The 24,394-nt window shown below is 43.3% G+C and overlaps 1 protein-coding gene across 4 annotated transcripts in view; it reads left to right on the forward strand.

Moving 5' to 3' along the window:
• The first annotated feature begins 516 nt into the window (after positions 1-516).
• The window catches only part of Irf2 (interferon regulatory factor 2), a 103,740-nt gene continuing 79,862 nt past the window's right edge, over positions 517-24,394 (forward strand). The window contains exons 1-2 of one of the 4 annotated variants that reach the window (XM_051182402.1): positions 517-718; positions 847-1,015. Coding sequence is in view for 1 of the 4 variants with exons in the window: in XM_051182400.1 (XP_051038357.1) it covers positions 1,052-1,129 (78 nt within the window). In the remaining 3 variants the exon portion in view is untranslated. The other 3 variants (XM_051182401.1, XM_051182400.1, XM_051182403.1) reach the window with 3 other exon arrangements.

The following is a 24,394-nucleotide window of genomic DNA, read 5'->3' on the forward strand; positions in this document are numbered from 1 at the left end:
CCTGAGCACAGAGGTTCTGAACACTTAACCCACAGGTCAGAAAGGGTCCCCAGGCTTCCCATCCCACCCACCTCTGGTCGTTCCCACCTTCAGGTAGGATGCAGAGTCAGGTACCTCCTTCCTTCCCCAAGGCCACTAGCTGGTGGCCAGATCCCAAGCCTGCGCCTGGCCGGCCACTTCTGCAGCCCCCACTCGAGCGTGGCCGCGGTGAGGAGCGAGCGCCCCTCGGCGCGAGCCACACACTCACGCACAGCCGCTTGTTGCTCCCCGCAGCCGCGACGAGGGGAAGTGAAAATGAAATTGACTTTTCCGAGAAATGATGAAAGCCGCGCTGCCCGCCAATGAACAGCGGTGGCGAACTTCCGCACCTCCCGGCTGGCGGCTGGAGCCCTCCCTCTGCCTCCACCTCCGGGTTGCACAAGCTTGAAACAAACACTGGGGAGGAAGGGCGGGGAGGGAGGAGGGCGGAGGGGGAGCGAGGGAGGGAGCGGGGCCGGGAGAGGGCGGGGGTGGGGGGATTTCCAGCCTCGGCTCCTCGCAGTTTCCTCTCCTTGTTTTGCTTTCGATCTGGACTGTTCTCAGGCAAGCCGGGGAGTAACTTTTAGTTTTGCTCCTGCGATTATTCAACTGACGGGCTTTCATTTCCATTTTACACACCCTAACAACACTTACACCTTGCGGGATTGTATTGGTAGCGTGAAAAAAAGCACACTGAGAGGTAACATTTTTTTTTTTTCAAATAATAGTTGTGACTGTGCGTGTGTTTTCTCTAGAGGGCATGTTGATGGGGACAGGAGGAGCTCTGTATGTATGTGCGTCCTGATGCTTTGACACGATGTTTTGCAGACGGAAAATGCCGGGGTTCATAAATATTAATACCGATTTTTGGAGGAAGAGTCGGCGCAGTTATGGATCATCTGATTTTAGGGGAAGCAGGGTCTGCTGCTGTTGTTGCTGGTACTGGGACTGCTGAGGCTGCAAGGAGGAGGAGGAGGAGGTAGAGAGGGAGGAGGAGGTTAGTGGAGGTTTAATTTCACTTTTGGATTTGCAGATGCGAAGAGGTGGCTCCATGGACACAGATCTGCTCTGTGTGATTCTGCGCCCCAGGTGTCGTGCGTTCTGGGTGCAGGTCCGCTGGAGTCGGGCCTCATTTAAAATTTGTGTGTGTGTGTGTGTGTGTGTGTGTGTGTGCGTGTGTGCGCCTGTGTGTGTTTACAGACATTGTCGCCACCAGGTCCGAAGAAGGGAACCGGTCCTTCTCGGTACCCGGTGGCCCTTCTCTCCTGGCAGTCTGCGGTGTAAATAGACTGGCACCCGCGGTCCCCAGATACCCATGCCGGGGCAATGGCCACTGTAAACTTGATGGGTGCTGAGAGGCGCTCCCTGGATGCGCTCGCCCACGGGGCTCGGGATCGGGTGACGGGTGCCAGCGGCTACTCGGGCCGGGCAGGCTCCGCGCGCGGCTGGGCGCGGGCCTGGCTGGCGCGCCCGGCTTCCCGGGGGCTGGGCCGCCGCCACTCGCCAGGGACGTCGCGTCCTCCTACCCGCCGGCCAGCGCCTGGCCTGGCCTCGGGGCTTTGTCACTGCACTTGTCTCAGCGCTCAAGGCACCCGAGAGGCGCGTCCCGGGAGGGCTCTGAGCGCAGGGGTCACACACCCCGGCGCGGCCTAGCTGCGAGCGCCTCCGGGTCCCCGCGGGCGCCCCCGGGCCGGCCTGGCGCGCTGGGCCAGACCCGCCTTGGCTACGGAATGGGCGAGGTGTGGGGGCGGGGAGCCTCCGGGGACCGAGCGGCGCCCCCGCGGGCAGGAGTGGGGGTCTGGCGAGCCCTTGGGGGTGTCCGGGACGCGGTGGAGATCCGAGTGCCCGCCCCGTGCCCTCCGACCCGCTCCGGGCGCCGGGTGGCATTCGCCCGCCGGCGGAACATGGTTGGTGCAGAGCGGCAGCCGCCACTTCCTCTCCGCCCCGGCCGGGCTCTCTGGGCGAGCGATGAGGGCCGCGGCCAATCGCGGTGCCCGGCCAGTCCCCGCCACACGGCCTTGGGGGCCGGCGCCCCTGAGCCGCCCGGGAAGCCTTAGTGAGAGCGCAGGGCCCGGACGCCACAGCCGGTGCCTCCGCTGGGCCCCGGGTCTCGGATCCTTGGCCACCCTCAGCGCCCTGTCCTTTAGGAGCCGGGAAAGGGAAGGAGGCCGGCAGCCTCAGCCCTGAGCCAGGACTGTGCTCGAGCACCAGGTGAGACACCCGGGTCAGCCGGTGGAGCCAAGACCCTTGGTGGTCGAACGTAAATAAGACCCTGGGGGCTGGCAGTAGAGGTTGTCACTCGTCTGCCAGCTCGTTTGCAGTCCTTCTTGATCTTCTGTGTTTGAAACTTGGGGACATGTTCCTCCTCCCCTCCTCTCTCCCCGTGTGGGTACTCCTTGTCCTTGGTTGTGTCTGTGCCCGGGAGGCAAAGTGGTGCTGGGGTTAGCTTTCTGCCACTGGCCTCCCGGTGGCTCGGGACTCTGGGCTGCTCTTGATGAATGGCTCCGGAGGGTGGAGGATAGTTATATTTCCTGTTGTGCATTTTCAGGAATTACCGAGGTTGTCGTCAAGCCTGAAGTCATTTATTAGCTCTTTCACAGGGACTGACTGCAAATAACATTTGAAGTTAGCAGTCTGGACTTCTGGTGCTTAAGGGCAGGTGCAGGGACGGGTCTGTTAGCCCACTGTTTACAGAAGGTGGATGACAGGATGGTAGGGTAGACAGATGTACACTGCCTGGTCAGGGCAGGGCCGCAGATGTCGCCCTGAGTTGGCATCTCTTCTAAGGGGTAACTTTGGAACATCTATTGATTGACGGGGCAAAGTCCGGAATTTCACTGTAATTGGTGAAAGGTTATAATTTGCACCCTCGTTTGTATATGAAGTTAGATTTTGGCCTGCGCTTAGACCCTAGAGATCTTGTATGTTATGATTTGTTACTGCTTCTTAAAATTAAACGTATTTCATTCTCAAGGAGTTGTCTTTTTTTCTGTTGACCAAAGTTAGGGTAAAGATATATATATATATATATATATATATATATATATATATATATATATATATGCTTGTAATCAAATTTGAAGCAACTTAAGGCTAAAGAGGAATTGCCATAAAGTCTTGAGAGCACTGTGAACTATGGCTGTACTTTTCTTCTACTCCACCTCCTGAAAAACTCCACTAACCAAATATTTAATATCCAGAGCTAGCGAGAGCTGTTTAAATCTAGGAGTGGAATACTTACAACTTTGGATATCCATCGATTTCCTCACATACCCAAGGGTGCTGCCCTTTTATTCTCAGCTTTATTTAGTAGAAGCTGTATTTTATTTCCAGCATTTTCACTTCATTTTTTTTTTAAATAGCAAACAGACTACTGAACTGTACTTGGGATATCCTATCACGGGTCCCTTATCTGCTTTCCACCAAACAGCCTTAAAGTAATCGACAGAGAACTTATTTACACATTTGACAAATATTTGTGGGACAAGAACTGACAGCTACAGTGATAGTTGTGTGGATTCAACTGGAAGCAAGGATAGCCTCCTCAGCTTCTACAAAGGTTGCCTTCTATCTATGAGCTGACAATAGACAAAAATAAATATAGTATTTACCTTTGGGGGTTAGTTTAAGAAAGGTAGCAATATATTATACTTACAGGGCTGCCTTTGGGAACAATTGTGATGCTGAGTATGAAAGAACACTGAGTAAATTTTAGCAATCCACAAACATGTCACACATTAGCTTTCTAAGTTCCATTGGATTATTGTTAAGGAGATATATGTATGCATATATATATGTGTGTGCGTGTGCGTGTGTGTGTGTGTGTGTGTGTGTGTATGAATGTACTGGCACTACCTCTAGTTCCAGCATTAGGGAGGCAGAGGCAGGAGGATTGTGACTTCAAGTTCCGATACAGACCGAGACCCTGTCTTTAAAATAAAAGTGGGGAATCACAATTAGGACGATGCTTTGGAGGACACATAAAATAATGTCAAAATATTAAATATTGGACAACTATTATATGTAAAGTATCAAGAAAATATTTTGTGAATGAAATTTTTGTATGTGTGTGTGTGCCAGGAGAACTGTTATCCATGGAGACCAAATGATGTGGGAACAACTGATTTAGATGAGTGTTTTCTCTATGTATTTATACTTTAATCAAATCACTTTATTGTAATGAACTCACACATATACATACAACTAGACTAAGGTAGCCACTCAAACAGATACTTGCCCTGTCCCAAACTCTATGCATCTCTGTGAACTTCTATCCAATTAGAATGGGCTTTCTGAAGTCATAGAGCCTCACTTGGGGGTTTGTACTTACCTACAACTAAAATGAAAACCTGTTACAGGGTTGGAACTAGAAAAACATTAGCTTTATATCCTTTTCTATGACACATGGGTCCCTTTGCTTACATTCTTTCCTTCCCCATCATCCAATAGTACCCTCTCTTGATCTCTTTTCTAAATAGCATAGGATACTCACAGTTACAGCTGGGCACATAGGCATTATACATTAGGATCTGAATATGAGAAGACATTTTCCCTTTTTATAATAGATACAATACACAGGTTGCGCTGTGCTTTGGTTTGAATGGTCTTCATTACAGTTTCAGACTTGTCAAGTCATTGCTACTACAGCTATGGCTTAACTCTAGGTTATATTTTCTTGCTTTTTGTTTGTTTGTTTTGTTTTTTGAGACAAGGGTTCTCTGTGTAACAATCCTGGCTGTCCTGTTACTTGCTTTGTAGACCAGGCTGGCCTCGAACTCACTGAGATCTGCCTGCTTCTGCCTCTCAAGTGCCGGGATTAAAGGCGTGCACCACTGATGCCCAGTTTGTTGCATTGTCTTAAAAGTGTCTTGATTGACTCTCATTTACAGTATGCTGTAGTGCTTAACACTACATGTGTAAAAACAATACAACATGGCAGGTGAAAGTAAGCATCAATAGTATATGTTTATAATACATATAAAATACATAATCGTATACACAGATACATTTCTATGAAATAACAGATATTAATAATAAAGCCAGTTCTTTTCATCTGTATGGCACCCTTCCTGAATAGGGGGAGGAGATGAGCGGGACTTTCTACCTCTGCTTGCCCTATTCATGCCCTGCTCTTTGGCTTGCATGGATTAATATTTAGTGAAGAATATTAGCTTAATGTATAACTGGCTGGCTTGAGGGGGTGTGCGAACTGATAGAGATTGTAGCTAAAGAGGTTTGACCAAGCTTTGATTTAGCTTCTTCCCCATCCTGTAACAAATTCTGTATAGATATAAGATGTAAACCTGGAGCCCTTATTTGATAATAAAATACTGAAGAAAATACAACCCAGAAAAATGTATGCCACAGACAGCTGACACCTAACTGTGGCCATGTCATGAAGACTCTCTGGGCTTTCTCTGAATTACGAGAAAGCAGTAGCCCTGTGATTCCCAGCCTTTGACTGTCAGGGAGCCCTTTAAATTGATTTCACCCCTTACACGATTCATCTTAAGATAGATTCTCTGAAACAAATTGTGTTCATTTAGGAAGACTTCATGTCACTTCTTTTCACCTACGTAGATACCTGTGACTTCCAGTCAGAATTCCTGGTCGACTTGAAAAAGCTATTTTCATCTAATCTGGTAAATGACATTCTATCCAAACACAGGGAAAGCCAATGTGTTGGCACTCTAACAGGTCTGTGTTAGAGTGAGAGCCAAGAGGTACTGGAACCAGCTGACGGCTTCCCTCAGAACTTTGAGTTCTCCTGGGGATCCAGGAAACCTCATATCATTATTTTAAGCAAATAGTTAGTTAAATGTAGTAACACACAAACTTATTCACTTTTCAAACATTTGTGGACAACTGGCCATGTACAAGATTTTGTGCAGAGGAAGATGAATGGGCTGGGAAGCCTAGAATTCATCCCCCCACACACACACGTAGAATTTATATACATACAAATATGTAGTACATGTATATAGATTACTTAATTTCAAGTTGTATTCATATATAACATGAACGGAAAATGTGTGTGTGTGTGTGTGTGTGTGTGTCTGGAGTTGAACCCAGCATCTTGAGCATGTTAAAGCAAGTGCTCTGTCACTAAGTTACACCCCAAGCCTTGGCGTTGACTTTCATCTCTTTTATTCATTCTTTAATAACTTCCCATTTTGGGACCTTAATTTCCATAAAATGTGGTTAGATAGTTCTGCAATCCTTAGGGGAGCAGGAAATACATTGTTTATTATTATTACTAAATGACCAAGGGAAAGGAAATTTAGTAACCATTCAGGATTCTTTAGATTTGAGACTGGCTACAATCCTTTATATTTGAGATCGGCTATAACTCATAGTATTATAATGTATTACAGTATATAATATATCTCTTCCCTCCATCATTATGAACCCCTTGCTTCCCTTCACTCCAGCCTTCCTTAGTTGTGTGGCCAGGGCAAAGGTACAGAACTACTCACTATTCAAGGATCTCTTCCTAGGGTGAGTCTTGGGTCATGGCTTTGGCTTAGAAGCTATGCCAAGCAAACAGCAAGCAAAAGCCACTTGCTTCTACAGTTTACATATTTCTCTGAATAGTGCTCATCTATGTTGGCAATGTCCATATTGATCTTAGTCATCATACCAAAGATATCATTCACATCGTGGCTATCCTACTCTGACTTTTCAATTAAAGGGTCAAGGATGGCAGTGTTGCCCCCTTGTGCAGGAACTTCATAGTTATGGTGGGTTATTTTTCCTGTCTTGATTTGTTTCTGTCCTGGTTTATACTTCCTTTTATTGGCTCTGATAAGCCAGAAAGAACTAAAGTTGAATAAAGAGACATGTGATGTGGCGACACATAGGAAAAACAGGGGGCTCTTGAAGGGACTTCTAAGCACTTTTTTTTTTTTTTAAATCCTGAGAGCATAACCAATGTAGTAGAGCACAGATCTTAATTAACAATTTTGTGTGATAAAAGTCTGTCCAGTTTTTATTATACAATTTTATTTTTTGAGCAAAAGTACTCCTCACGTCATTTTCCTAAATAATTTATTTCCAAATGTATTTATCAACTTCCTGTTGTGTATAGTGTCAGATACCTATGCTTTGGGTGACCAGAGGAAAGTGAATGTACAACTTCATTGGTTCTTAGTGAGCTTCTGCCTGTCAGATTTAGGGACAACCCAAAGAAGTCCTTTTGTAGGTAGAAAATGCTGTTTGGATCCCATGAGCTTTGAATCTTTGATTTACTCCCCCTTTTTATTTGGTTGACATTGTGAATGAGAAGGGGCTGCAAACAAATTACTTTATTTCAGCCAATATCAGTTATTTTTAATTTTGTTCTCCTTACTTTAGACTTACTGAAGAGGAAGAACAGCGGTGAGCAGAGAATGTCCTAACCCTAAATATGGTGTTGGTTGGATGGTAAATTAGGATGGGGAGGGTGTAGAAGGGGAGAATGGGAGAGAGAATGAGGAGTAAGCTAAGTAGTAGTTCTTGGGACTGGAGGAGAGGGAAGAGGCGGTTAAGCATGTAGAAGTTCGGTCTATTTGAATGGTTGACGTTTATTTTTATTTCCTGTATATGACTGTTTTCCCCGCATGTATGTCTGTGTACCATGTACATATTTTATGCTTGTAGAGGCCAGACAAGGGTGGCAGATCTTCTGGAACTGTAGTTACAGATGTGTGAGAGTCTCTGTGTGCATTCTGGGAACTAAATCTGGGTCCTCTGGAAGACCGTCAAGCTCTCTTAAACACGGAGCCATCTCTTAGGCTCCAATTTAGTATTTTAAATACTTTTAAGTATATGCTGTGAAGTTAAGTTCCAGGAAATTCCTTCCATTGCAAAGTCTCCACTATGCTGTGGAGGTAAGGAGAGAGAGGTCAGTGAGGTAGTTTGTACTTACCCATGGGTAAGCTGAAATGATGATGGGGCCTCTACTGTTGCCTTTGGGGTTAGATTTTAACCCGGTGGAAGACAGAATGTGACGAGAAACTGCCAGCCTTTATGCAAGTCAACAATGGTCTTACAGGTAACTGTCACTTGGGCATGGTCGACATAAGCTTAGAGGTCTTGATGTTGAAGTTTTGGGCACTGAAGGGCTGAGACTCCCACTATAAGGCCCCTAAACTTTCTCTAAAACCACCCTCTCAGAAGACGGAGGCAACACAGAGAAATCAGAAACACTGTGGCCGCTCTCACAGGCCACGCCCCCTTCTGCTTTTCTTTGATTGGTTTTTACTCTTGTCATATCACAAGTGGTATATATGGAAGCAGGTAAACAGAACGGCTGGTATTGTGCTTTCTTCCAGAGCAGGTGAAGAGTGAACTGTGAGTTCCATAGCTAGGTTGGTACCACAGGGTCACCACTGTTGGGAAACCTAGTGTAACATCATGCAGCTGAGACTTTACGCAGAGAGGAGTTTTCTGGAATTTAACTTAGTGATGGGCTTGCAGTGTTAAAAATGTTAAACGGTCCAGCCAGGCAGTCACAATGGTGAATGCTTGCCATCCTAACGCTGTAGAGACTGAGGTAGGAGGATTGCTGCAAAGTTGAGGTTGTCTTGGGCTACATAGTGAGCACAAGGCTAGATAGTCTTTGTTTCAAATCAAACAAACCTCAATCAAAAAGAGTTAAACTTGTGTTCCAGTGATGATGCTTCCAGGAACCCATTTCCTTGAGGTGACTGGAGGTTAGAACAATGATTTATGTGTAAGGTTGTTTGTTACATTGGATTTTATCATATAGGAACCTGGGAGCCTTTTGACTAGCTAACAAGAGGAACACATGTAAATTATGGCATATCTGAAAAGTAGGTAGTTTTTTAAAAAAAATCATAGTTTTGGATAGCATTTAACAAGGGAAAATTTATCACATGTTGATAGGGTGGAAGAAAAGGATATTAAAGAATATTAGATTGTGTGTCCCCCCCTCTAAATTTTAAAATTGTGTATATTGTGTTTATTCGATGTTAAAAAATTCTGGAAGGAAACAATTTGATAGGATATAGTTGACCCTACTCTAGCAACTGTGAGGTTGGGAAAAGGAAATTGGGCCAGGCAGTTTTGGTGCTCACCTTTAATTCCAGCACTCAGGAGGCAGAGGCAGGTGGATCTCTGTGAGTTTGAAACCAGCCTGATTTACAGAGCCAGTTCCAGGACAGTCAGTGCTACACAGAGAAAAACCCTGTCTCAAAAAAGAAAAACAAACAAACAAAAAGACAAGTTAGGAAAGTGAGTGTTGCTGTGGAGGATGCTACTTATTGATTTAGGTGTTCTCTATCTCATTCTGCTTCCTTATGCAGATCTGGGCTAAGAACTGGGGATCTCCTAGCCAGTGCTGGGAGGCATCATTGGCTCACTGTGAACTGGTAATGGTCTAAGATGTTATGCCACTTGAAAAATCTGCATTTTATGAATGTAAATACTATAGAGGCACACAGCACCTGAGAAGACAAGAATTACTGGTATTTACAAGCAAGTCAACAAGAGGATTATTGCAGTATTGGTACCCAACACCTAGATCCTGATAGATCATTATGGGGGCATTCACTTTGTAGAGAAACTGCTCCTCTCTATTCCCTAGAGGGAGAAAGAGAGAGAGAGAGAGAGAGAGAGAGAGAGAGAGAGAGAGAGAGAGAGGAGTGAAGGGGGTTGAGGAAGGAGGGAGAGGAGAGGGGGGAAGGGAGGGAGGGACAGAAACAGACAGCTCCAAATTTTTGCTCTGTTGAGATAGAAAGGAAAGGATTTAGCCTTCTTCTAAGGTAATGACTTATCATCTAGGACCATCCTCCAAGTCCTGCCCCTTATCTTTTTGTACTATAAATGCTTTGGTAGATCCTGGTCTTTTCAGCTTTAGCAATTGGGGACCCTAATTAACTAAGAGGTCTGGACCAGGCGGTATTATTTGATCCTGTTGAGGAAATATGAGTTTTTTCCCTAGCAGATAAGAGCAGTTAATTTAGACAAATGGCCACAGAGCTACTTCTCTGGGTGTATGCAAATTAAGAGGTCTGGTGAACATGCTCTCCCTCTATATCCTATATTTTCCCTGTTGACTTCTCTCTCTCTCTCTCTCTCTCTCTCTCTCTCTCTCTCTCACACACACACACACACACACACACACACACACACACACACAGAGGAGGCAGTCTGGGGATAGTTTTAATACAAGGAATGGAGCCTAAAAGGACCAAAAGGAAGTAGTCTTTTGCTTTAGTGAGAACCTCATGACTCTCCTTTGGCCTCTCATCATAAGGTTGGCTTGATTTCTTCAGCCGAAAACAACAAATATTTCAACTGCCCACAGAGGCAACACATAGCACATACTGTGTGTATACCTGAGTGTTTGTGGGCCTCTGGGTGTGTTGCGAAAAGCTTAGGTTATTTGGACTTTTTCATTTTCTCACCTCCGTGATATGTTATTTGAGAGCCAGGATCTTGTGTTACTTTGCATTCCTCACGGGTACTTGATATGCTGTAAGAACTAGATAAATATTTGTTGCTTTGCTTTTCACTTTAAAGCAAAGGTTAGCTCAGAAAGCTGAAATCCAGCTCAGAAGGAATGGCACAGATCTGCTTTGTGTTAGAAACCTATTGGTGTTGTGTATCTAGCACATAGGCATGGAATCTTGTCACTTAGCAAGGGGCCTTGTCACTATGTATAAGAGGTTCAACACCCATAAGATGAAAAATTGCTCAGATTTTCTTTTTCCTACCAAGACTTTTGAGGAACCTGACATTTCATTCCCAGTGGTGATATTTACACCTTTTTATGAATATAAATCTATTTGGTGGTACACTGGAGATGGGATTCCAAGAACTGTTGCTGGATTAAACTAGCTATACCTTTGTTACTGTCAAAAGAAACACTTCCAGCCCTTAACCTGTATAGTGAAATTGTTTTGAAATCATGTGCAGTTTTTTTTTTTTTCATAGCTGCCTCCATTTGTTTCCATTGGCTTTAATTGTTTGGGCTCAAGCACCAGGCCTGTCTACAGAGCTCAGGCAATTTATTTTTACTGAAGCCAACCTAAGAAATGCTTAGGTAGCTTGTCGCTGCAAGATTAAATGTGACCTTCATGGAATCCTGTTAGCAGGCCCAGCAGCTAGAAAAATAAAGACTAAACCAAAACCTTCAGCAACAAAATTCCCAGCTGTTCAGAGGGGCCGGACTTTCCTGATTATTCTACTCCATAAAAACTCAGCAGATTAGTTTTTAAGTGAATTCCAGTTGGTTTAGGGATTTGCAACTGACAGAAGAACAGAAAAATATAATCTCACCTTAAAATAATAATCCAGAAGGCAAGTCTATAATGAGTGTTTCTTAGGGGTACTGAGATTTTCCTCATATGGGAGAATTTAACTTCTATGCACAGTTGGTCTCACCTTTCAAGTTAAGAGCCTCATAAGTAGGAGGAAAAACTGCAAAAGGGAAGGCAGATTTGAGGCTGTTGTTCCAAGAGCATGTGCTTAGGGATGTGGGGCATGCTGGTACCTGCCACCATCTTGAGACTCCCTTTCTTCTTTCCATTGTAGTGTGAAGGCAGAAGCTTGGGGAGCCCCTAAAGGAGCGCCCAGTAGGGACAGTAGTCAAACTGCTTCCACTTTGAGGCATTTTCTACTGACACGTGCATTCTGAGTGGCAAGAAAACATCATAGGAGAGGCACTGCTGGCAACAGGCAGCTTTAGGGCATCAAATACTGTTGACTGATTCATTTTGTTTTCTTGAGAATCAGTACATTATCAGTTTGGTAGACAGGATTGAAGAAGGTACTCCGCAGAAAGAGTCAACTGTTTGATCTTGCATGGAGTCATTTTCTTGGGTGTTTGTTGCATGGTACGGAGGAGAGATGTTGGGTTTGATCTAGCTAGGTATCTCCATTCCCAGTGTTGAGGCGTCTCAGTTATGTATTATAACAGGATCAATCAACTAGGCAACTGAAAAAGATGGTTTTAGCAGCCACTAGAGATTATCTATGAGTCCAAGGGCCACATCACAGCTATCTCATCTTATCAGGGAAGCCACAGTGAGCACGGGACAGACTTTTGATCAGGTATATATATCTCATTGTTTTAGAAACCAGATTCTTGGTAGATTATAAAACAGGCTTAAAACCATAGATGGTTTTGATGTCATGGGTGTTTCCCCATGATATCTCCACATGTAGCTGTGGCCTGTAGAGCTCCTGTCAGAGGCCTGCTTTGTCTGAGGAACCTCATGAGAATAAGGCTGGTAGCTGTCTGCTTGATTCTCCCCTTTCCCTGGGGGGTGGGTGGGAGGGTAGATGAAGCCACTACTGGCCCTGAATAAGTGCTTCTGCCCTGAATTTTTCTCTGTAGCCTTATGCCAAGAGAGCTTACCTCTTAGAGTGATTGGTGGGGCTTTCTTCTCACTTGGGCTGAGAGAACATCACCACGAAGGGAAATCTAGCCTTTAGTTAATTCAAAATGTGTTTCCCTCCCTGCCTCTGTGTCTATAGTGAATACTTCAAGTCACCTATGTTAAAAATAATTACTTTCCACCAGAGAAGACTGAAGAAAACAGTGGCAGCAAATGGTGAGTTTATAAATAAATGTACTTCTTGTCACTCTGTCTTTTCTGTTGCAAAGTTTAAGTCATAAAATTTGCCTTCCAATTATCTTTAAGTGGACAGTTCAGTGGCATTAAGTTCACTTACAGTATTTTGTAACCATCGTCACTAACCATTCCTGAATTTAATTTAAAAAGTCTCAACTAGAAAGTCTATTCATACTTAACACACACTTCATTTTTCTCGGCCCCTGCAAACCACAGTTCTACTTTCTCGTTGAACTTGACTCTTCATGGTAGCAGACACATTCCACATTTGCCTTTTTGTGTCAGACATATTTCATCCAGCAGCATGTTGTGTTTGTTCATCCTTGCTATGGCATGGGTCAGAGTCTATCACTGTTCAAGACTGAAAGATGTTCTTGTATTTTGTTAATCAATTTACCTGTCAGGGGACATGGGTTGCTAGTACCTTTTAGGGCTCATGAGCAATGCTGCTGTGAACATTGCTGTAAAAAGTATCTGTAGGAGGTATTTTTACATGAGCATCTCTGCATTTCTCTGGCTGACTAAGCCATCATGGACATGTATTTATGGAGACACTCTTTTTCCTCTGTTGGAACCCACCCTTCCCCTAAAAGCCTCTTTAGGTCCCAGTCCACCTCTTTAGGTGTTTTCTCCTCAACCTGCTCTAACCACTCATCTCTCCTCCTCTGTTGGGTGTCACCCCAGAGCTGCTTGATTTGTCTGCTGTTACTACAAAAGCCACACCAGTGTGTTAGAAAGCCCCTTTAGCTCTACTTGGCCCCTGTCATATGGAAAGGGACACCTTTCCTATGCCATTTGGGACAGTTCTCTCTGTCAAGTCTCTCAGTCTGCTTGGGGATGCCCCAGATTGAGATTCTTGTCACCATAACACTTACCACTGTGCCCTTTTTGTTCTCAGCTCTTTCTTGGATCTTCCTTGCCTCCCTCTAGGAGTTTTCTGGGCCTCTGAGATGCCACTGGCATCCCCCTCAGATGCTGCTTCTGTCTGTGACCCTGTTCCTCTTGTCTCCCTCCTGGAGGTCACACTGCTTCCTTACACCTTCCTGGGCCTTATAGGGCCCTTCCTCTCTTCCTCCTTGGACTTAGAGATTTTGTTAAAGCATCACTCACTATCTTACTGCAAATAGCCTGGCCTCAGCTCAGCTCCGACAATGATCAGAAATTGCACACTTGATTTTCAGATTCTCTCATCTGGTAACAAGTCCACTGCACAAACAAACGATTCCCACATCTCTTATATCTAAACTTTCTGTGATCTACACTTCTAAGTCTCTTACCTCTATGCTTTTTCTACTTTCTGTGCTTAAAAAAATCTTTTCATCTCTATGATTTCTTTGCTCTCTGCTCTCAAAAAATCTTTTAAGACTATGCTGTAAATCATCTTAGGATTTGTAAGTTCATTGGGTGTGATTAAAAAATATGTAACAAAATTTAGCTTAAATTTATATCAAAAGGCTTATAATTAAAAGGCTATACATAGGCAAACTTAATTTGATACAACATAGTAGATATGTGATTCAATTCTTATTTAGAAATATACTGTATATGTAACTTGGATTCAACTCCTGTTTAAAAAGTAGACCTACTAGGAAAGTTAATAGCAACTGTGTGGCTTGCCTCCATCTTGGCTGATGACTTTATCATGATGGAAGCAACCATGTGGCTGGCAGCCATTTTTACTAAGGTTAAAAGAGTATATGCAATATAACTTAGAAACCATCTTGATTAAGACAACCATATAGACAACCAAGTAAAACAACACTTATAAAACTTCTTAATCTTATTGAGCCCTCTGCTTATCATTGTATCTCTATTTATTGTATCTCTAAGGAGGCAGCAGCAGGTCTCCAGAATGTCCTTAATTAGGATGGATTTTCATATGATGATAAATTTCTAAGGCTATAAAGATATACTCAGGTTAACAGAAACTGACGTAGAGGTGTATGTTTAACTTCCTATGTCTTTGCTAACTGCTCAACACCAGACTTCTAAAAATCTTTAGACAAGGAACAACATATGTTTGATAAATAAGATATATGATAAGAAAGGTTCATAAATTCCTAAGGTCTACTCAGGTTAACAGTACTTGATTTAAAGGTCTATGTCTAGCCTCTTTGGTTTGACAAACAGTTAAGTTTTAGCTATTTGAGTCATACAAAAAACTATAATATTCTGTGCTCTATGAACAAATCAGAAAAGTAAGATTTCCAGTATCTATGTGAGCAAAAATATACTCGAGTAAAGTTCCCAGTTTCTGTGGGAACTGGAATGGATTCATGGTTTAAAGTTTTATTTTGATGCTGAAAGATCTTCAAATAAATTTACAACTCAAATTTTAAGTCTAAAACTTAGTGGGGATAAAGCTGTAAAATCCAAATTTTATGAAAGTTACTAACATGATATAAACTGTTAAGGATAATTAAGGCATGCAAGTTAGTGGTCAGTCACCTTATAAATGAGAAAATTTTAAAATGTGCCCAGAACGATGCTCCTAGTCAGGCCTAGTACAAATGTAGTTCATTTACAGGGACAAGCTTTATTTAGTTTCCTGTACATGTTTTCAAGGTTAAGCCCAAAACAAGTAACTAGAAACAAAGCTTGTTTAAAATCAGGTACACTTAATAGATAATGGTCCTCAAAATCTTCAGAGATATACTGAATATGGCATTTAAAGTGTTTAACGTAAAAAGCTTCCCTTGATAGACAGAAATACTAGCTTCTAGTGGCAGCTGTAAGGTCTCCAAAGAAGACTCTACCTGGATTGTGGTAATGTCAGCACTGGTCAAGGACTGCTCCATGCTTTTTCCTCTGTCAGGCCCTGCTCAAACTGTGGAGACTATTGGGTTGACTGCTCTACAATGTAGGTCAGTTTTCCCAAGTCCCTCTTCCGTAGGGAAATCTCTCAGATTTTCTGGGTCTAGTAGTCGAAGGCCTATGCTGCCCTTTATGGCAGCAGAAGACCAGCCTCTGCCCTCAACAAAACCATCTAGGAGTCTAGGGTAGCTGGTAAATCTCCTTCATTTTAGTTGATAAATAGACCATTTGGGTTATATTTCTTGCTACAGTTTTATCCTTCTTAGATCTCTGATAGTTTTGACTGCTAACTAGCTTTATCAGTTTAACAACAGCAAGCAAACCAGCTCCTCCCTGAAGGCTGCAGCTGCCTGGTCAGTTGTAAAATCCTGTACCAGGTCTTACTTTTGTAGAGCTACTAGGTCTCCTGATGAAAAAGACAGATATAGACACAGTTTACTTTGCTGGAAGACTACACACAGAAACAGATAAACTCTCTCTCTCTCTCTCTCTCTCTCTCTCTCTCTCTCTCACACACACACACACACACACACACACACACACACACACACGAGGTGTAGCTTTTTATTGTTTTATTTTTGTTTGTTTGTTTTTCCACACGAGGTTTCTCTTTAGCTTTGGAGCCTGTTCTGGAACTCAGTCTATAGACAAAGCTGGCCTGGAACTCACAGAGATCCTCCTGTGGTCTCTGCCTCCCAAGTGCTGAAATTAAAGGGGTGCGTCACCACCACCTGGCCTTATTTCTTTATTTAAAGGAATTTGTTTTGCAGTGACTGCTTTCAGTAATCAACCACCTGTGCCATGGTAAATGCTAGAATATAAAGAAAAGGTTTAAAGTTTATGTAAGTCACGAGGGTATAAGAAAGTAATTTGAGGTATGTAATGCAAGTTTTAAAGGTCTGAGGATGTGCAAGAGTCTAAGAAAGTGTTTTAAGGTGTGTAAATGCAAGCTGTAAAGGTCTAGGAAGTGATTTAAGGTATAATAAAAATGAGAAATGTTTCAGACCTCTCTATGATATTGTTTTACTAAGACTTCAGAAGTTCAGAGTTTTAACATTAATGTAGCTCCATTGAAGCAGTGACTGCTAATATCATAGCTCAAATTTTTAAATTTCTTTTGTTGTCTTCTATGTATAGACTTAAACATGCTTTTCATTGTACTGAAAACATGTCTGTCCAGTCTATCCATCCAGCCTTCTGGACAGAGGAAAGAATGTTCATGTTTTAAACCCCAAACCATAGCTTTTGCTATGATTGGAAGGTGTGAGTCTATTGCTCTTTCTATGATGTGGATTTCACTACAGATTACAAACAGTGGTAATGCTAATATGGCTAAAAGTTCTATCTTTTTTTTTTTAACTTAAAAAAAAAATTCTTGTAAGCTTCAGGAAATCATGACTTGTATGCACCTGTCACAGGTCAAACAGACTCCAGATAAGTACTCCTGTAAATAAACAGCCTAAGTTTCTCCACCTGCCTATTCCTGAGGGTGGGATCTCCCTCCCCCACCTCGACCCAGTCTTGGGGCGCCTGCCCCCTTCTACCAGGACTATGGGCCTGGAAGTTTCAACTGTACATCCAAGACAAAAATATACCCCCATGGTATTGTAGAATAAGAAAAAATAATAAATATATATATAAATATCTCCCTAAACTTCTTAACTTTACCTTCTGTGCCTAGTCTGTATCTGTCCCTACAGATTACAGTCAACTGCAGACTGCTCCAATGCCTGCAATGCTGAGGTCCTAGATAGTCCAGTATCACAGACTGCTAAAGCTTGCCTGCCCTTTCCTAGCCCAGGTGTTCCCACAGAACCTGGACAGTGAGTGAAACAAAGAAATGTGATGTCCCTCAGCCTTTTCCTTACATCTCAGCCTTCCCAGACCCTGACAATGACTCCCTAATTTCAGCTAAGAAGCATTACACAAGGGATTAGTTTGCCTCTTATCAACAAAAAAGGCTCAAATGTTAGTTCCTAGGAACCACTGAACTGTTTTTACATAGTTGCTGTACCATTTCTTTATGTTCCTGTCAGGAATGCATGCCACTTCCATGAACTTTACATCTTTACCAACATCTGTTACTCTTTAGGGTACTATGTGTACTATTTCTTTTTAAATAACCCCGATGGTTGTGAGGGGTTCCTCATTATGATATTTTGATTCCTAATTCCGTGGTAACTCCAGTGAGGTAGAATGTCTTTTCATGATGAGAAAAAGCTATCTAAATTCTGTGCCTGATTTTAAATTGTTTATTTCTCGGATGTTCAGCTATTAGACCAAGCCATTCTCTTGGTAGGTTCCTTAGAATATGATCTGGAAATCAAACTTCCCAAATGGGCTGTTGTAGATGTTGGTAAAATGCACTTTGGGCAATTAAGTTACTGATGAGTGAAGTGCATGGGTAGACGGAAAACCAGAAAAAAGTGTCCAGCATTCCCACAGAATGCTGGGATTGGGAGTTTCTGTGTACATTTTTTAAAAAGGTGAATTTTGTTTTGTGTGTATGAGTGTTCTGCCTGCATATATGCATGTGTACCATGTGCATGTGTGGTGCCCATGAATGTCAGAAGAGGGTTTTGGGTCTTCTGGAACTGGAGTTACGAGTGAGTGATTGTGAGCCACCCTGTGGGTACTGGGAAATGAATCCAGATCCTCTATGAGAGCAACAAATGCCTTTTGACTTCTAAACCAACTCTCCAGCCCCCGAATTAGGAGTTTTTTTTAGTGATCAGAGCCTGTGTTGCTGTTCAGGCTCTTATTTTTGGACTGTGTAGTAAATGATTTTTTTTTTCTGTTATATTTCAAATCCTAAAATTTCTGTTGAGGGGAAAAAACATCAGGGGCTGGATATGGACATGAATTAATTGCAGCCAACCCTTGCTTTTAGGGTAACTGCTTAGGACTGATAAGGAAGTCCATTGAACCCTGAGCTTTGCTGTGTGACACTGTCCTGGGGGGCATGTGAACAGATCTTTGCTCGCTCCAGATAGGGAACTGATGACAGGCCAAAGTGAACATACCACCAATGTTTGACTTGAACGATATATTATTGGAATCACTCACAGAGGTGTTTACTCTCAAGAACATGGCTTATTGAAAGGCAGGAACATCCCTGAAAGCCCACGGTGGCACTCATGGAAGCGGAAACTCTGCACAGCTTGTTGGCAACTATAACTGCAATACTAGATCTATCCTGTGCTATACTGTACTCTAGCTATAATCTCTCCTCAGCTGTCCTTTTGCTTAGGGGAGGAAGGGGTTTTATGTATCTGTTACATTCCAGGTACTTGAGACTGGGGAGTTATTTAGTGTCCTGAGTCTCTAGGAGTGTCTCCATAGTGAGGAATGTTTCTATTCAGATGAAATCTCTACACAGTAGGATTAGCATTTGTATCGTGTCTCAGGGGGAAGGTAAGTCAGTTCAGCCTTAGAATGGCAATTAGGGGCTTAATAATTTAAGCACAGTCCTCTCCGTAATGGCTTGGTACCACTATGTGAATGGAAAAAATGTATTGCTGTAGTAACAGATCTGTTAAGCAAATAAAGGCATTTGAATATTTGTTATGAATCATCAACAGAATGAAGAACCTCTTGTTTCTGAGGTGGAGTCTCAGGATGAAGTTCAGGTTGGCCTCAAACTTGTGATCCTCCTGCCTTAGACTCCTTGTATAGGTGTATGATACTATGCACAGTTCCTAAATAAGGAAGTTGTCTATTTTTCTTATGAGAGCTATAGCACAAGAAGACATTGGGTGACATCTCAATTGTGTCATAGCACATTCATTGTTAGCTGACATTTATGGTCTGCTTAAATATTTATTTCATTCATTCTTCCTGGAAAATGGATTTTATTGAATAACACAGCCTGACATGTTAATGTGGACAATAACACATAATGAATTGTAAATATTGTGGAAAGATACACAATATCGTACCTGACACAAGGTGGGGTAGTAGATGTTGTTCTTTCGTTACAGTTATAAGAATAAAAGATGGAGAAGGTGGTCCCAACTGAGCGGGTTCCCAAGATAAGGGATCACATGGGAGAGCATAGCAGGTTCCATAGCAGGTGAGGGTGATCGAGGTGAGAGGGAATAACATGCCAGGCAGATAGAGCTTAAATGAGGAGTTTATTTAGAAAGGGGAGTGAGGGGGAAGGGAAGAGACATAGAGACAACGGTAAGACAACGGTAACAGAAGAGGAGAGAGGGAGAGGAGAGAAGAAGGGAGGGTAGCTGGTAGCCAACCGAAAGCAGGAGAGAGAGAGAGAGAGAGAGAGAGAGAGAGAGAGAGAGAGAGAGAGAGAGAGAGAGAGCGCAAGATGAGAGCAGAAGTGGTCAGGGGTCTGACTTTTAAAGGGCTCCTTTACACCTGCAGACGAGTACTCATGGAACCCTGGGCTGACCAGAGTACTGCCTGAGTGCTTTCAGCGTAATGCCTGAATCCTTACAGTAGAAGTCACGGAACATTTTATTCCCCTCTTTTTAAGAAAAGGATAATGTGTGTGTCGTGTGTATATCTCTGCATACTATGTGCGTGCAGTGCCCGTTGGGACCAGAAGTGGGCATGAGACCTCCTGGAGCTGGAGTTACAGATGGTTGTGAGCCACTGTGTGGGTCCTGGGAACTGAACCCGGGTCCTCTGCAAAAGCAGCCTGTGCTCTGAGTTGCCATTTCTTAAACCCAAGGGACAACCCCTACCCCCCCCCCCCCACCCACCCAAGAGTCCCTGGTCTACAAAGTGAGTTCCAGGACTGCCTGGACTGGTTTCACAGAAAAACCCTGTCTTGAAAAGCAACAACAACAACTCTTCCCCAGCCAAAAAACAAGTGACTTCTGTGAACACAAATATGGTAGTGGTGAAGTTAAGTTGAACCCATCTCTGCCAACGACTTTAAAGAAAACTGCCCGCCCGTGAAGTAAATTCTTAGAGCAGATACTTGTGAGCAGCTGTGAGCACAGCGCTGTGCTGTGAAGCTGACAAATTCCCAGCCATACTCTGCAAGATCTTATAGTTTAGTGACAGAGGAAGCAGGTACTATAACAGAAGGTGAAGAGATGTGAGCATCAGGGAAGCATAGCAAGCATAAATTTCAGGGAAGAAAGAGGAAGGAGGTGAGAACTTGGGGTGTGCTTTATTCACGACTGTGGGAGGAGCGAGGGGGGAAGGAGAAAGGGAGACAGAGAGAGGGAGAGAGACAGAAGAGAGAGGGAGGAAGGGAGGGAGAGGGAGGGAGAGAAGAAGGGAGGGAGAGAGAGGCAGGGAGGGGGGTACAGTTGGTAACTAATGGGCCAGCAAGGCAGTTGTGGTTGAAGGAACAGCAAGAGAAAAGAAAGCCAGAGAAGGTTGAGAATTGCTTGTGCTGCTGCTGCCTGGAGAGCTGTCCTGTGTACCTGAGCAGATGAGTGAGTGGTGAATGCTTGATGGCATGCATTCCACTTTCCCAGTTAGGAAAGGTTTTAGCTGTGGTTAGAACTTTTTTTTTTTTTTTTGAGGGAAGATTACCAGGGATTTGGAATGTGCATCAGAAAATAATGGCTGTGACAAGTGCACCAGAACTCTGAGGCTGGGATGTGTGAGAAGTGCTGGAAGGGTGCGTGCGTGCGTGCGTGCGTGCGTGCGTGCGTGCGTGTGTGTGTGTGTGTGTGTGTGTGTGTGTATAAGCCATACTTGAACAGTGCAAAAAGGACTAGTTCCTGGCTGTGATAATAACCCAACTCATCTTTCAGATTGATTCACCGCCCTCCCTCCCTCCTTCCCTCCTTCCCCTCCTGGCTTCCTTCTTCCTTCCATAGTGATGGGGATAAAGGGCAGAGAGGCCTTGCACACACAAGGCAAGCACTCATTGAAGAACACCCCAACATCATTGCTTTGTGTGTTTCTAAGGGGAAGTAATACAAAGATAGAAAAATATTTTTTTGTACTCTCTTTTGTTTTGAATTGATTCATTAAAAAAGTGAAGTGATTCTGAGTGGTTTATAACACTCAAAAGTGAAGAAGAGATAAGGGCAATGTCTCACATTTAGATAAGAAACCCAGGTTAGGGAAGCCGGAGAATGGTGGTGCTCTAGGCAAGGGGCAGATGTGTAGGATGGGGCTTCCTTTGCGGGGGGAGTCACTTGGCTCCTCCTTCTAGCACTTTCTCTGCTTAAGGATTTTTTTCCTAAGACCAAGCCATGCTAGGCCATAGGATGGCAGGCAGAACACCTCAGGATCAGGCTTCATGTATTGGCGTTCCTGTGACTGAAACTTCTTCCCACCCACTCCCCCAGTGACTGAGGTAAATATGGTGTTGCCCTTTGTTGTGTTGGGCAGAACACCTGGCCTGATGGCTTGCTGTGACAGCACTTATTAGATATTTGCTGAACACTTCATTGTAGGAGTAGATTTGGAGGTCGTACTTAGAGGCCTTAGATGTATCTGGGGCTTATTTTAATTTATTACATTCTACACTAATTATAAATAACAATTGCCTTTCGGAACCAGCCATCATTTTGGAAGGTTGTGAAGTGCTTTTCACAGAGAAAAATGAAGTGGCTTGCATAGACACATTCTATAAATGTGGGTTGAGTTCAACTGTAATGGTTGAATTTGTTCCCCAGTTCCTATTACCCATCCACGGTAGGTTAGGGATAAAGAGGTCATGACCCGTGCTTCCTAGAGAGGGTCACAGAGCAGACAGCCGATAGGAGACTACGCCAGCCACATCTGTACATGCTCTGGTGTGTGTTGGTGTTTCCTTCAACCAGTCAATAAGGACTGCATGGACAGCAAGGACAGCATACTCTCTCTTGATTAGTCATGATCAGCTGAGGCTTGCAGATGTTTCTCCATCATCTATCCGTTGCCCAATGATACAGCTTCTCACATTAATAATGGTTCAACTGCAACCTTATGCTTTCCTCCTCTTGTCCTTGTCTTTCTCCCTTGTTTTTCTCTGTTTGTTTGGTTATTTTTTTTTCTGGAATGTTTTTCCTTCCTTTTCACCTGAGGTACATCTATCATTTAGGCTTAGTTCAGCTGTCCCTTCTTCTTTGAAGCCTTTTAGAGACCTTCTGAGCTTTTATGTAAGAAAACCCTCTCATCACAGTTTTCAACTAACGCACCTATAGAAAACCCAGGGTTACAGTCTTGTGAAATGATGTGGTGAGTGCCATGGAAGGTAAGCTGGATCACTGTGTTAAATGTCTACATTGGGAATGTGCAGTGCCAGGAAAGGCATCACCAACACAAACTCGACCATGTGTATGCTTGTCTAGTAACACCTTGAGGGCATCACGACCTGTCTTTGCTTGGATGTGACTCTAACATTGCACTTTACCTTCCTTGGGTACCATGTATGAACCATCTTTGGGTCTGAGCTCTACCTAATGCTGAATGCATAGTATTCTTCTTGGTGCATAAATCAATGATTTTTTTTAAATGAAATATTGAATAAATTCAAAAGTTTGTTAATATACTAGACTGAATTCCCTGGATAATGTGAAAATAGTGAATTGGTTTACTTTTCAGCCTTTATGCTTTTTGCAATTTTTTCATTTTCCTTATCACTCATGTATGATAAATTTATCACAACAGAGAGTTAATATGTTAATACACCTTTCCCTCCCAGCCCCATCTGTTCTCCAGAGGGATCCTCTACTTCCTTATTGATTAATAATTGCTATATATCATTATGTACAAGGTGCTATGCTTGATAAATTGAGGGGGTGTTCAACGATGTGAAGGTAAGCCTATTGCTCATAAGGACTTTGTACACCGATAAGCCTGCTTTCAAGTTCGTGGTGTATGTGTTAGTGTCACTAGGTGGCCAGACTCGGTGGAAGAAAGGGTTGGGAAGGCGGATTACAGTGGCTTGGAGTGAGTTTCAGCCCACATTGTAGAGTTATTCAAAGATTTTGAGCAAGGAGGTCTTGGGAACATTAATTTGATCACTCCTGTGCAGGGCAGGGAATATACTTCTGTTCTATAAAATGGACCTTGGATGCCTTCTTGCTCTCTGTGAAGAATCGGTCCCTGTCCTCTCTCTGTTATGTAGAACTTGCCCTGTCATTTGGTGTTTCTTTGGAGAAATCTTAGAGGAGGCCAGATCAGTTTCACAATAGTTCTGCCATGATTCTTAGATTTTGGTTGATGGGTGAGGACTGTAGGCACCTTTACAGGCTGCATGTGGGTAACATTCAAATCTAGGTGTGCTTGACACCAAACCTGAGCTATTTATACCATATTTATGTTTTAATAAGAAAAAAAAGGAAACCACTGATTTGAAAAAAAACTATTAAAGCTTTAAAAGTTAACAATTGCTTATTTATTATGTGTGTATGTATGCATGTGTATGTATATTTATTGTGTGTGTGTGTGTGTGTGTGTGTGTGTGTGTGTGTGTGTGTGTAGGGGGGTACACAATCCACACTTCATGTGTGGAAGTCAAAGGAAAACTCAGAATATTCAAATCTCTCTTTGTCGTGTGGGTTTCAGGGATTGAACTTCGGTCCTCAGGCTTGGCAGCAAGTAAGAGACTTTACCCACTGAGCCATCTTGCTGGCCTCACTGTGGTTTTCAGAGGGGTTGCTTCAGAACCTGGCAACCATACAATGCATAACCATTTCAGCTGTTGGCAACTGTCTGGAAACTGAGAGGCAGTGAGTATCTTTTTAAAATGTGTTCTCCTGCTTACGGGGCAGAGGTGTGTTCCTGTGTCAGAGAGATTCATGGACCTAGAGGAAGGAGCAGTGTTAGGTCCTTACAGTTGGAATTCATTGCTAATGACCCAAACTCTGAGAACTCAGGGCCTAAGGTTATAATTTGGATTTTCATGTTGGAACCAAACTTTATGTGAACACGAGGAGCTGTCTTCCAAGTGATTATGATGATGTTGTTAATACAACAATGATAAGTGGGTACCCTTTCTTAGGTGATCATCAGAAGAAGGGCAGCTTAAAGGAAACCCCTGGAGTAATTCTGGCAAGAATGGGCTG

Source organism: Phodopus roborovskii, unplaced genomic scaffold, assembly GCF_943737965.1.
Source record: "Phodopus roborovskii unplaced genomic scaffold, PHOROB, whole genome shotgun sequence".
Lineage (NCBI taxonomy): Eukaryota > Metazoa > Chordata > Mammalia > Rodentia > Cricetidae > Phodopus > Phodopus roborovskii.